Genomic DNA, 13,917 nt, shown 5'->3' on the forward strand with positions numbered 1-13,917 from the left:
GGCAGCCACCATCAAATTAAGAGATGGAACACATGAAAATGTTGATGTTTTTATTTTTGTTTTGGTTGAAGAATAGTTATGTTGTCTAACTTGAAAGAAGAATTTCTGAATTTTATTTTACAAAATTAGATTTTCTAAGAATGAAAACGTTTTTCTTGAAGATATTTATAGTTGAACTTAATGAAAGTATATGAAAGGAAAAGTTTAGAAGAAAAAGGGTATTAAAAAGGACGCTGGTGAAGCCGCCACGGGAGGACAACAGTAGATAGCTTGGAGTTTTTTTTTCTTAAGTTTTAAGAGATATGGACGGGGATGTCGAGTAGAGTTTTTTCTTCCCCTTTCTTGTAGATGTTGTAGTCGCCACACTCAACTTGCTTTTGCTTTAACGTTTTTTTATGGAAGGGCTGGAAGACATTTTATCTTAAGCTGTTACGTTTTTATGCTGATTATTTAATTTTTTTTTGATTGCAATGCGCACACACGGTGATTCAAGGGTTGTTATGTCCAGCAGGTTATGTGTTTTATTAGATTAAGTGTAATAATTGTTTACTTTCTGCAATGAGCAATTTAATTATTAGCTAAACTTTGCTTCTTTTATTTCAAGCTGCAATGTGCATTTAAATTCTAATTTAGCAATTTCATTTCAAGTTTCGTTGCATTTCAATTGCTCCCAATGTTGATTGCACATCTTATTTTAGGACGGTTCAATTTACTTTTTCCGTTCATTATATTGTCTGTTGTGTTAGGTAGTGATAATTTAGCTATCATGTTAGCTTAATTTAATGGGTTGGTCATTAGAGATATTACATTGTTTCCTTGAAAAGATTTAAGCACACGTGCAACCGTTCGCGTAGGCCTTATGCTAAAAATCTTTTTCTTCTCTTTTACAAAAAATAATAAAAAATAATTTGAAAAGGTTTAAGCACACGTGCGACCGCTCGCGTAGGCCTTGTGCTAGAAAACCTTTTCCTTCTTTATTAAAAATACAAAAATATTTCCAAATCACAAGTAATCTTTCGGAAAGAACTACGTAACCTTGATTTCTCATTTTGAATGAGAATACGTAGGAGCAAGGTCAATCCTTATCGCGCCTAAAAAACTAAAAAGTATATTTTGTTTCTTTAAATTTTTATTTTAGGGATAATTAAACATTTAGCAAACCACATCAAATCCGCGTATTTAATTAAAGGTACTGCCTTAGGGCAGACGTTGTAGGGTGTTAATACCTTCCCTACACGTAACCGACTCCCGAACAAGAAATTCAGTTTTAGCAGACCTTGTCTTATCATTTTATGGTTTTTCCGTAGTTTTCTAGAATAAACTATGGTGGCAACTCCAAAACATTATTTTTCAAATTGTTTTCTTTGGATCGTCGTCCCGTCGCGATTCTGGTTGTGACAGTTAGCGTGGAATAACAAACCAAGAGAGTTTTTAATTCAAACGTGTGCCTTTTAATTTCTACTCAATTTATCTTACTATGCAAATAATAAATATAAATAAAAGAGTAAGGTTGAGAGAAATTTGCACAGATATTTTTTATACTGGTTCAGATCTTACTAATACATCTAGTCGCTTATCTCAAACCAAGATAAACAGTTCACTAATCACAAAACAATTATAAACTACATTCACAAATAAAAAATTTGTAAAAGTTTAGAAACCACCTCTCTTGATACCACAAGAGATGAAACTCCACCACCTTTGAATCTTCACAAAGGATGAACCACCTCCTTCGAATACTTCACTAAGGATGACCTTCTTCCAAACACCTCCTCAGACGCACCAAGGATGAACCAACTATTCCTCCGTCACCGTAGTAGCAATGTACCAGCACCACAGTCAAGAGTTTCCTTAGCTGAGCAAGAGCACACACTTCTCAAAGAGTTCTGAGTGTTTTAGCACAAGGGAAGAGTTGTTGTTGATGGATAAAGAGAGTCTATTTATAGAGTCAAGCAAATACTTTTCCTTTCTTCAAAATTGGCTATTTAACGTATTTAATTGATTAATATTAGTGTTAATCGATTAAAATGAGTACAACGGCTAGTTTTCAAAAGTAGAAAACTCCAACGGTCACTTTTAATCGATTAAAATAAATTTTAATCGATTAGCTGATAGATTAAAATGAATTTTAATCTATTAAAACAACAAAAGTTGAGTTCTCAACTTTTACTCATTTTAATCGATTAATACTAGTTTTAATCTATTAAAACAGTGCAATTTTGACTCTTAACANNAATTANAANGTATGAAAGTANATGGAATCAAAATCAATGAAAATCTAAGTCCTAAACAATAAACTACAATTATTACAAAAGCTTTTCATAACAAAAATAAGTCTTCAAAGGATCTTCATGAATCTTGATATATCTTGACTTGATTTGGGCATCATCAAAACTTCATCTTCATCATTTTGCTAACATTCTCCCCCTTTTTGATGATGATCAAAAACTCCTTTGAATTAAAGCTTTTAGTAATAATCTGAGTAAAAACACAATTTATGGAAGAAAAGAACATTAAAGATAGTAATAAGCTTTAAACATTTTCTCTCCCTTTTTGATCATAATGAAAAAAGATGTGTTTCATGTTCTCCCCCTAAGATAATACTCCCCCTTAATAAAAGCATGTATGCATATGAGCTAAAATATATTTCAAATCTTTAAATTCATTTAAACATACACAATAGGAGATTTAAAAAAATAATTTTAGGATAAAGAACTTTAAAAAATCATACTTTGAACCATACAAGATAGAAATTTTAAACCAAAAAAAAATGACTATTTTTTTTTTTAAAAAAATGCATAAAATGGATCGAATGAATAAAAATGCAATCCTAAGAGATTTTTAAAATTTCTAGATCTCTTCTAACGTTACCCCTTTAGATATGTCTCCAAATTCGTAAAGATAAATTGTTGAGATCTTTGTCTTAACGATTGTCATCATTTTTCTATTCTTTTGTTGTCTTCTGCAAGTCTTCATTATTACCTGCATTTGATTCAACTGACTCAAGAGGTTTTACCTCAAGGTCCACAATTTTATCAAAGACAACATGCTTGAAAAAATTTCTCAAATTTAGTTTTTTTGTTTTAAAAAAAAATAAATGTTAAAAAAGTTAAATTTTTAAGAAAAATTTAAAAGTTGAAAAGGGTCATTTGGATTATATAAAAAATAATAAAATCATTTTACAACCCAAACATATCTACCACTTGGAACACCATAATGCTTAATTTTACATTAATTTGAAGTATGACCCTTTTTCATACAATAAAAGCATGATATGAAGTTTGTGTTCCTATAAGTTGTTCCTTTTTCTACCCATGTTCTACGGGTTCTATTATTATGCTTATTTTTAATTTTAGGAAAATACTTATTTTTAACAACCTTATTTTCATTATTTTTACTGCATTCTCCTAAGGTTGTTTGATCTAACAGTTTCTTAAAATTTTCGCAAGATGCACATTCATCACCACTAGTAAATTTACCCTTTTCAAAAAATAAAACTTTATTTTTCAAATCTTTATTTTCTTCAAAAATATTTTCAAAATTTAATTTTAAATTTTTATTTTCTTCAAGAATATTTTCAAATTCTGATTTTAAATTTTTATTTTCTTCAGAAATATTTTCAAAATTTAATTTTAAATTTTTGAAATCCTTTTTCAATTTCTTATGAGCTTTATCTAATTTTTAAGATTCAACAAGTAAAGCAGCATAAGTTTCATACAATTCACTTTCACTATATTAACTATAATCATCAGAATCGCTAGCAGTACTTACTTGGCTTCCAACGTCGTTGTCTACCACTAAACAGATGTTTGCCACTTCATCAGATTCGCTAAGATCAGAAATTGTTTCATTGTCATTGTCCCATGTGATGTAGGCTTTCTTTTTCTTGCAGAATTTCTTTTCCTTTATTTCTTCATTCTTCTTTTGATTTGGGCAGTCAGCTTTTAAGTGCCCCCTTTCTCCGCAACCATAACATTTATAGTATGAGGAAGATCCTTGATTTTCTTTCTTTTCAAATTTTAATCTTCCTTTGTCTTTTGATTTCATGAACCTGTTGAGCCTTTTTATCATGAGTCTCAAATTTTCTTCCTCTTCTTAATCTTCATCTTCTATTTTGCTTTTGCTCCTTTCTACCTCAGATTTTAAGGCTAGACTCTTTTTCTTTGTTTTTGCCATTGCTTCTTCTTCATCTAGTCTTCCAAGGTCAAGTTTCAAATAATGTCGCCATAGTCATTGTTGTGCAGTTTTGTGACTCAGAAATCGCAGTCACTTTCGGTTGCCACGACCTGTCTAAAGATTTCAAAATTTTAATGTTAAGCTCATCATTTTCAAATGACTTACCTAGTCCAATGAGATGATTGACAATGTTGGTGAAGCGTTTCTGAACATCTGAAATTGTTTCTCGTTGCTTCATCCTGAACATTTCATACTCTTGGATCAAGGTAATTTTTCTCGCCCTCTTCACGTCATTTGTTCCTTCGTGAGTCACTCTCAGTATTTCCCACATCTCTTGAGGAGTTTTACAAACAGAGACCCTGTAACACTCATCAACCGTTAGAGCAGAAGCAATGATGTTTCTAGCCTTTACATCATTTTGAACTCTTTTCTTTTCATCGACAGTCCACTGAGCACGAGGCTTTGCTTCTTGCAAATTGTTAGTAGGAATCGACGAACCAGAAGCAATAACATCCCAAATCTCACAATCAATAGACTCAATAAAAATTTGCATTCTAACCTTCCAGAATGCATAGTTTTCACCTATGAATAAAGGTGGTCTATTGATAGAAGCACCCTCTGCAAAGGTTTGATATGATCCTACCATTTGAGTAACTATCAAATCGAGCTCTGATACCAATTGTCAGAGCGGCTGCAGCGGAATGGTTAGCGTGGAATAACAAACCAAGAGGGTTTTTAATTCAAACGTGTGCCTTTTAATTTCTACTCAATTTATCTTACTACACAAATAATAAATATAAATAAAAGAGTAAGGTTGAGAGAAATTTGCACGGATAATTTTTATACTGGTTCAGATCTTACCAATCCTACATCCAGTCGCTTATCTCAAACCAAGGTAAATAGTTCACTAATCACAAAACAATTACAAACTACATTCACAAATAAACAATTTGTAAAAGTTTAGAAACCACCTCTCTTGATACCACAAGAGATGAAACTCCACCTCCTTTGAATCTTCACAAAGGATGAATCACCTCCTCTGAATACTTCACGAAGGATGACCCTCTTCCAAACACCTCCTCAGACGCACCAAGGATGAACCAGTTATTCCTCCGTCACCGTAGTAGCGATGTACCAGCACCACAAACAAGAGTTTCCTTAGCTGAGCAAGAGCACACACTTCTCAAAGAGTTTTGAGTGTTTTAGCACAAGGGAAGAGTTGTTGTTGATGGATAAAGATAGCCTATTTATAGAGTCAAGCAAATACTCTTCCATTCTTCGAAACTGGCTATTTAACGCATTTAATTGATTAATATTAGTGTTAATCGATTAAAATGAGTACAACGGCTAGTTTTCAAAAGTAGAAAACTCCAACGATCACTTTTAATCGATTAAAATGAATTTTAATCGATTAGCTAATAGATTAAAATTTGAATTTTAATCTATTAAAACAGCAAAAGTTGAGTTTTCAGCTTTTACTCGTTTTAATCGATTAATACTAGTTTTAATTGATTAAAACAGTGCGATTTTGACTCTTAACACTAATTAGAATGTATGAAAGTATATGGAATCAAAATCAATGAAAATCTAAGTCCTAAACAATAAACTACAATTATTACAAAAGCTTTTNATAACAAAAATAAGTCTTCAAAGGATCTTCATGAATCTTGATATATCTTGATTTGATTTGGGCCTCATCAAAACTTCATCTTCATCATTTTGCTAACACGATTATCTTCTGGTTCAACTGATTAAAATTTGTTTTCCTTGTGTTGTGTTTTAGTGCAGTTTTGTTCCTCTCTTGGGGTTACGTAGTACCACATTCTGCCTTTGCTAGTTGCCTCCAAGAAAAAGCAGCGTCTTTTGGATTTCTTGTGGCATATCGACCTAAAAATGACCCTGGGTCGTTGCCTAGTTATCGTTTCATCATAATTTTTCTCTCTTGCGGTTGAAAATGGAACTAAGCAAGAACCTAGGTTCGGTTTTGGGTTGAAATGTCATGAGAAATTCAAAAGACGCAAGCTTTTTTATGGGGGAAACTAGCAAAGACAGAGTGTGCTACTAGGCTATCCAAAGACAGGAACAAAATTGCACTAAAACACAACGACTATGTTAGACGTCGGTTAATGCATACACCGACGTCTATAGTGACCTTAGACGTCAGTTAGTGACATGTTTGAAGTCTTTATGTGCTCTAAGACGTCGGTTAATGCTTACTCTGATGTCTATATAGTACCCTTAGACATCGGGTTAGGCCTACACCGATGTTTAGTGACGTCGGACATGGCACTAACTGACGTCTGTTTAGACGTCTGTTATATAGAAGTTCGACGTCCCATTAACGTCACTCGTAATGACATCGGTTGTGAAAAAGACATTAAAAATCCAAAATAACATTCGTCTAAAGCTCTTTCTGCACTAGTATTTGGACCGTTATCAATGACATTTACATCAAGTACTATTTAAATAAATTTTATTATCAATTTACAGTCACAAAAGTTTAAATTTTGCAAAAAATAAACCATTTTTGTTTAGATACGTAAAAAAAACCGTTGATGTGAAACCCTATAAATGGACAAATTTCAGTCGAGTAGGGGGCAAATATGAAGCTGTGTCCGAAAAGTTTTGGACCATTTAAAATCTCAGATTGTGTGGGAGTTGTAACATACTAGATAGATCTTCCATTAGACGCACGCATACATAGTGTTTTCCCATATTCACTACTTAAAAAGCATGTGCGAGCTACATATTTAGTAACAGCATAATTCCTCAGGATTCAAATGAATCTTTAAGTGATAAAGAACCAGAAGCGATCTTAGACATAATTATTGTCGAAAGGAACGGCATTGTCTAATGGAAACACCAACTATTAGAAGATGCAATATGGAAATTTTTCTGACATAAGGAAGAAATTTTCCAATTTCATTTTAAAAGCGTATGTGAATGTTTTAAAAATTATAAAACATAATAAATTGAAAAGAAATACTCTTATGATAATTTTGTTTACTAAGAATATAATAAAAAAACAAATAATAACAAATATGTTATTAAAATTTTAAAACACGTGCAAAACGGGAGGAACGAATTTTTTATAATCACGTGTCAAAGTAAAAGATGACTGTAACTTTTTTTCAAAACTCGAGGCATAATGATAGGAAAAGGAAGAATATTTATCACTATAAAAGAAGAATGTAGGAAGGAAAATACAAGTTAAAAATCGTTATCCCGAGCATCAGCAACAAATCTGACATTCCACTCTTTGAACTGCCACGTGTCATAATAGCCCCATCCCATCCTTTTCTCTTTTCCTCACTCCTTTCTATCGCAATCCGTACCTAATCTCCCAAGTGGAGCCATTGACTGGTCTCTACTTGATTACTTTTTATTTATCGTTATTATTTAATTTCGTCTTCTTCTTCTTAAATATATAAATATATGTATTCATTCAGGTGGGATTGCAGTTGTTCAGGTTGTTGAAGATTATTGGAATTGAAAATGGACCACAGTGCCGATGCACAGCGCACGGACTTGATGACCATAACGCGCTTCGTGCTGAACGAGCAATCCAAGCACCCCGAGTCACGCGGCGATTTCACCATACTTCTCAATCACATTGTTCTAGGCTGCAAGTTCGTTTGCTCCTCGGTTAACAAGGTACTGCCTTCGATTTCTCGATTAATTTTACTACAAAATCAAGATGAAGACTAATGAAACTTTTTTTACAGTTTATGTGTTTATGCTTGCGTTAATAAATCGTGTCCTGTGCAGGCTGGACTTGCTAAGCTTATTGGACTCGCTGGAGAGACCAATATTCAGGTATGTGTGTGCTTGCTTCTTCATATATAGATCGATGATATCTTTTTATTTTCTGTTTTTTATTTTTGGTGTGTTGAGATTTTAAAATACGGTTTGCAATGCCTCTACGGTTGTGGCTATTTGTCTGTAATTTCTTGTGATATGAACAATTGTGTGAATTTTATTTATTTAATTAATTATTTTGTTTATATTGGTTGTATGTGTGTTTGGAATGAAGGGAGAAGAACAGAAGAAACTAGATGTTCTATCCAATGAGGTTTTCATCAAGGCTCTCGTAAGCAGTGGCCGAACCGTAAGTGATTGTGTGATTTTTTTTTTCTTTATTTATTTTGAGGTTCAGAAGAAGGATCTGTGTTGTAACATCAAGGTTTTGGGTTTTTTTTTTACGATTCTATTTGTCCACAATTTTACACAGCAAAAACACTGACACCAATTTAAAATTTTGATTTATTTTGAGGTTTTAAAAATGGTTCAGACTACGATTTAGTCGTGAAGGGTTCTGGATTCTCTATGAATGCATTTGTTAACAATTTTACACGATGTCGAAATTACAACGAAACCATAACAATTTTTTTAAACCTTCGTTATTTTAAGGTCTAAAAAAGCAGTCCTTTGCCTGCAACATCAAGGTTTTTATTACCACTTTGTGGTGCCCATGTTTGTTCACAAATTCACGCCATCTTGACAATCACAACAAAACCATGATCATAATTTAAAAATTCGATTTATATGTTTATTTATTACTTATTATTTATTTTGGCTGGGATTCAATGAATGAGGCTTCAGGTGATAGTGTTGTTTATCTTTGAACAGTGCATCTTGGTTTCTGAAGAAGACGAAGACGCGATAATTGTGGAGCCTTCTAAGCGTGGAAAGTTGTTCATTCTCCCTGTTTCCTAGTTCTGTTAGTTTTTGTTCTGTGTATGAGGGTTTAAATTACAGTTGCAACAACACTGTCACTTGTTGGGCAATTGTGACTTGTGCAAGTTACAGTTGCACCATGGGACAGTTTCTGCAATTAAAAACCTTATAGAAAATCATTTGCTTGATTTTTCTGTTCTGATTAGTTTGTTCGATGTTTTCGTTTGCAATTGTTGGGCAGGTACTGTGTTGTTTTTGACCCCTTGGATGGCTCGTCTAACATTGATTGTGGGGTTTCCATTGGCACTGTACGACCCCTCTCTTCCATCTTGCAATTATTACTATTATGACAAAAAATTAAATGCAATTTGTTACTTGTTTTCCTTGTTATTCTTAGTTAAAATTATGGTCTAAACTTAATAGAAAATGCTAACAAATTATTTCTGCATAGAAAGTAACAAAATTTTTATAGGTTTAATAATTCTATCTACTGATTTTGTAGTTTTTAATAAATTTTAGTCAATTATAAAGTCTGATAGAAATCATGTGTTACTAGCATTCCTTGACTCCATAATGCAATGTTTTTACTGAAGTAAACTTCAATTTTAACTAAAAACAGCTGTAACAAAATCATCTAAGGAAACTACACAAGTACATGTAACTTTTGGCCGCCACCACCAATAATAGTAATAATAATAATAATAATAATAATAATAATAACAACAATAATAATAATAATAGTACTATAATTGTGCTTTTAAGGGAAATGCTCTGCTGCTTGAGTTATGTATGGAAGGATCAAAATTCTGGACTAACTGGATATTGCGTCTGCCAATTGAATATGTTGTAGATTTTTGGAATTTATACGTTAGCAGATATCCATGAACCAACTATAAAGGATGTCCTGCGTCCTGGGAAGAAAATGGTGGCAGCTGGTTATTGTATGTATGGAAGCTCTTGCACGGTATGACAAGGCTATATAATTTTTTATTGCTTAGAATTTAGATACCAGTATTTGTTGGGTGCGCCTTTTCTGCTTTTTCTTCTTTCTGTTACATATTTTATCCTTTTGGACAAAATTTAGCATAATGGTATGAATTTTTGTTTCACATTTTTGGGGGAAGTAGAAAACAATATTCATTCTTCTTTTTTTCTGGAATAGCTGAGGACTAAAACTTTTCCTTTGTTTTCATAATAAAAACTTTTCTGGAATACCTATTTGTTTTTGCAGCTTGTGTTAAGTACTGGAGCTGGTGTTAATGGTTTCACCCTTGACCCATCTCTTGGTGAATTCATCCTAACTCACCCTGGCATTAAGGTATTACTCTTATCACTTATGCGTCACTAATAAAAATTATCTTCTCTCAGGAAATGCTTGCCTGGCTTCTCGGCTCTTAAGAAAGTCAGCACCTGCTTCATTTTCTATTTGTTCACACTGAATCTAACGAAAAACTTCTCTTGACCTTAAACTATGCCCTGTCTTTGGTCAAAGACTGAGCAATTTAAAATTGGATGCCGGATGCTTTTCTTCCCATACGAGCTTGCTCAACTTATTTTAATTTAGTTAGGATGACAACTAATCATGTTGTGTCTTTAGAATAAAATGATGGACAATATTAGGTATAATATATCTGGGTCCCTCAAAATATCTTAAAATTCAGTTTTAATCTATATAAAACTAAATGCAATTTTAATATCTTCTACCAAAAATAATGTAGTTTTAACCCTTTTTCAGGGATTAAAAGCATGTATTTTGTATTACAATATAGGAACTAAAAACATGTATTAAATTTTATAAGGACTTATGTTCAATTTCAAACTATTTTGAAGAACCATATTTTGCCCAACAATATTTATTAACTATTTAGATGATTGAAATAAAAGGAATTATTGACATTATCTGTTCTCCTCGAATAATATAAATGTACTCGAAAGTAGGAATTATGTTACTGTCCAGTGTTCTTTGATATATATCCATGATTTTTTTATCATCGCAACTGTATCTTTACCTGATTTTAAGGCAGAGAAAGTTAGTGCACCAACTCATATAGAATATAAACACGCGTATAACCACGCCATCTGTGGGTCACTTGAGGCATATGCTGATCATTCATGTGTTGTTCTTTGTGCAGATTCCAAATAAAGGAAAGATTTATTCAGTTAATGAAGGAAATGCCAAACACTGGGATGGTCCTACTACAGCGTATGTTCGAATTCAGTAATGTTATAGTGTTCTCATGTACTACAGAGCAAATTTTCCCATCTTGTAATTTGTTTTTTTTTTGCTTCTGTTCAGTTACGTTGAAAAATGCAAGTTTCCAGAAGATGGTTCATCGCCAAAGTCTCTAAGATATATTGGAAGGTATAATTGGATTCTCAATCCTTGAAGCAGTTCAATTTACTTAGCGCCCTTCTTTCAGTCCTCAGTTGAATTAGTTAATTGCCACCCTGCAACTTCTTATTTTCTAGCAGCTAATGCAAACAACGATTAGAAATAATAATCAGACCAAAGTTAAATTTAAAAACAGGTACGAAGAGTTACATTTAATAATGAATAAATAAAAAGAAGTCACCTAAGACTCTCCTTGGTAATGGTTTGTTCCATAATGAAGCTTTGAAATTTTCAACTAAGAGTAAAGTTGAGTTCAAGTATTAAAGGGCTATCTTTAATTAGCACTCGTTGCCATAGTTTTTCAAGTATCATCAATTTCCAAGCAGTTTGTTTTTATTTTCTGGTCTAACATTTTTTTTACCTTCACTCTAAATTACACATCAATTTACTCTGAACAGTGAACTTTCTTCTGGTTGAAATTTACCGGAGCAATATATAAAGGATGAGTCATAGAATAGAAGACAAAAAGACCTGTGATGTAATCCATAGCTGCAATTGTTAAATTGATAACTCAGTTCGTTTGTTCACAAAAAAGCAATAAGAAAAATGATAATTCGGGTGTTCTGAAGAATGGGATGCTTCAATAGTCATATATGCTCAGAACTACATATAATGTTCAACTGCTCTGAAAGTAATCTGCTAACAGAGTTTGTTAATAGCTATTATGAGTTCAACTCAACTTTGGTTTGCATTATCCTCAAGAAGTACTGCTCTTGAATCAGACCACAGAATGACTAACCTATAAGTTTCAACTTCTTTTTCAATTTATGACATGTCTATTCATTAACAGCATGGTAGCTGATGTTCATCGTACATTGCTTTACGGAGGCATCTTTTTGTACCCTGGTGACAAGAAAAATCCAAATGGAAAACTTCGGTATGTCATGTTAACCTTCATATTTATTCATTCATTCATTCATTTGAAATTGTTGGCTTATTAATTGATCTGCTTTGTGTAGTGTTCTGTATGAAGTCTTCCCAATGTCATTTTTGGTGGAACAGGCAGGAGGGCAGTCTTTCACGGGCAAGGAACGGGTAATTTACATTCATTTTTATCTGACTCTGCCAACTTTTCCTTGGTTTAAACAAACTGTAACAAAACAATTGTCCCTATAAGAATTAAAGTATTGAGCTTTTAGATATAAACTATAAAGCACAAACATCTCTCTTATTTGAAGTACTCTTCCCACGCTAACATTTTCTGAAAATTGTTCGACATATTTTTGACACAAACTAACACCTTCACAAAATTGAAAGACACCAATGCATGGACACACGTTAATACTAACTAGGCTTTACTTCATCAACTTTAACATTTTGTTTTATTACTCATTTCATTATTCTTTCTCTCTGCGTGTATGTGGTGTCTCCAAGTCTTTTCTTGTATGCCAGTGTTTGTATCATGCCCGGTTTTGATACGTGTTTCGTATAAACTAGAGCACATAAAGACCAAAATATTAATTAAACCATTTCTTTTTTTAACTTGAAGCTTGAATCACCCCTACGCACACTCTTTCTAATGTTTCGTTCGGTACGAAAATAGGTGGAGGGGAGTGTAAAGAGAGAATGAAAATGATGTGAAATGAAAATTAAAAAAATGAGATCCATTAGTATTTTGTAGTTCTTTGATGGAATGAAAACAAAGTTGGAATAGTATGAGATTCACTACGTATTAACCCTTCATCGATTCTTTTTTCTTTCTCCCTACCAAATGCAACCAAAGGAAATATGGCTATGTAGTTTCAAAGGCACCATTTGGCAATGAACTGATGAATGTTATATGTGATCAGGCACTTGATTTAATTCCAACGAAGTTGCACGAGCGATCTCCCGTTTTCCTTGGTAGCTATGATGATGTTGAGGAAATCAAAGCGCTTTATGCTGCTGAGGCTAAAGAAGAATGATACTGAAAATGGTTAATTTTACTTGCACTTTTGGCTACTCAGAGGCTCTTGTTTTCCCCTCTTTTTTTTTCAATTGTTATTAGCAGGTTCTTATAGAGAACTTCTTAGCTGCTCTGTATATATGCTAATAAATGGGTTAGCATGTCTGTCATGGTTATAAAATTTATTTAGAATAAAGTAGCAATTTAGTATGTTACAGGTGAAGGAATTACTGCTTGTATTGCCTTCAAAAGCATTTCAAAGTTAAATCGGCAAACCTTTTAGTTACTACTGCATCGTCATTGACACACTTTCATCACTTTTTATTTCAAAAGACTATAATAAAAACACACATTTCAAAACACTCGTGAGCTCTATTTCCCCAATTCGTGAAGATATACAAGTCTAAATAATGTAATGTATAAGAAACATAAGTCCGTTCATCCTAAAACAAATAATAATAAATAATGTCTGAAAAGACTAAAAATGGGCAACAAAAACAAAAAATTCAATCGGTCATTAACTAATTATGGAAAAAAACACTGAACCTCAAATTGCTAGACATTTTTTCGTCGGAAAAACTTATTAAATCTGAAACTTGATAGAGGATTAACACTTATATGTAACTATAAATACAAATAAATCATAAGCTTTTGGTTGAGCTTGTGATCCTAATTGTGAAAAATAATCGATCACACTGTATTATTCATCATTTATTTCTCTATCTCTTCTCATTTTCATCTTTATTTTTTTCTATCACGTACCTTAATTTCTCTTTTCACTATACCA

At 32.6% G+C, this 13,917-nt stretch overlaps 1 protein-coding gene across 3 annotated transcripts; it reads left to right on the top strand.

The window, feature by feature from the left end:
- Positions 1-7,416: 7,416 nt before the first annotated feature.
- Positions 7,417-13,416, top strand: LOC106772585 (fructose-1,6-bisphosphatase, cytosolic). Of its 3 annotated transcripts, none has more exons than XM_022786836.1 (13): positions 7,417-7,539; positions 7,626-7,830; positions 7,945-7,992; positions 8,210-8,284; positions 8,806-8,867; positions 9,095-9,161; positions 9,704-9,817; positions 10,085-10,171; positions 10,986-11,056; positions 11,150-11,215; positions 12,036-12,122; positions 12,205-12,280; positions 13,036-13,416. In XM_022786836.1, exons 2-13 carry the CDS (start codon positions 7,672-7,674, stop codon positions 13,147-13,149), a joined length of 1,026 nt encoding a protein of 341 aa, XP_022642557.1. In that variant the 5' UTR covers positions 7,417-7,539; positions 7,626-7,671; the 3' UTR covers positions 13,150-13,416. The 3 variants fall into 3 exon arrangements, with proteins under 3 accessions (XP_022642557.1, XP_014514574.1, XP_022642556.1); XM_014659088.2 differs by having other exon boundaries at positions 7,433-7,539; positions 7,638-7,830; XM_022786835.1 differs by lacking the exon at positions 7,417-7,539 and having other exon boundaries at positions 7,571-7,830.
- The last annotated feature ends 501 nt before the right edge of the window (positions 13,417-13,917 follow it).

Source organism: Vigna radiata, chromosome 1 (assembly GCF_000741045.1).
Source record: "Vigna radiata var. radiata cultivar VC1973A chromosome 1, Vradiata_ver6, whole genome shotgun sequence".
NCBI lineage: Eukaryota > Viridiplantae > Streptophyta > Magnoliopsida > Fabales > Fabaceae > Vigna > Vigna radiata.

What these genes read in the sequence shown, in the direction of transcription:
- LOC106772585 (XM_022786836.1), top strand. Translation starts at nt 7,672, where the DNA reads ATGGACCACAGTGCCGATGCACAGCGCACGGACTTGATGACCATAACG. An exon ending in TCGTAAGCAGTGGCCGAACC is followed by an intron (nt 8,285 to 8,805) that starts GTAAGTGATTGT and finishes ATCTTTGAACAG; the next exon opens with TGCATCTTGGTTTCTGAAGA. An exon ending in GAGCCTTCTAAGCGTGGAAA is followed by an intron (nt 8,868 to 9,094) that starts GTTGTTCATTCT and finishes ATTGTTGGGCAG; the next exon opens with GTACTGTGTTGTTTTTGACC.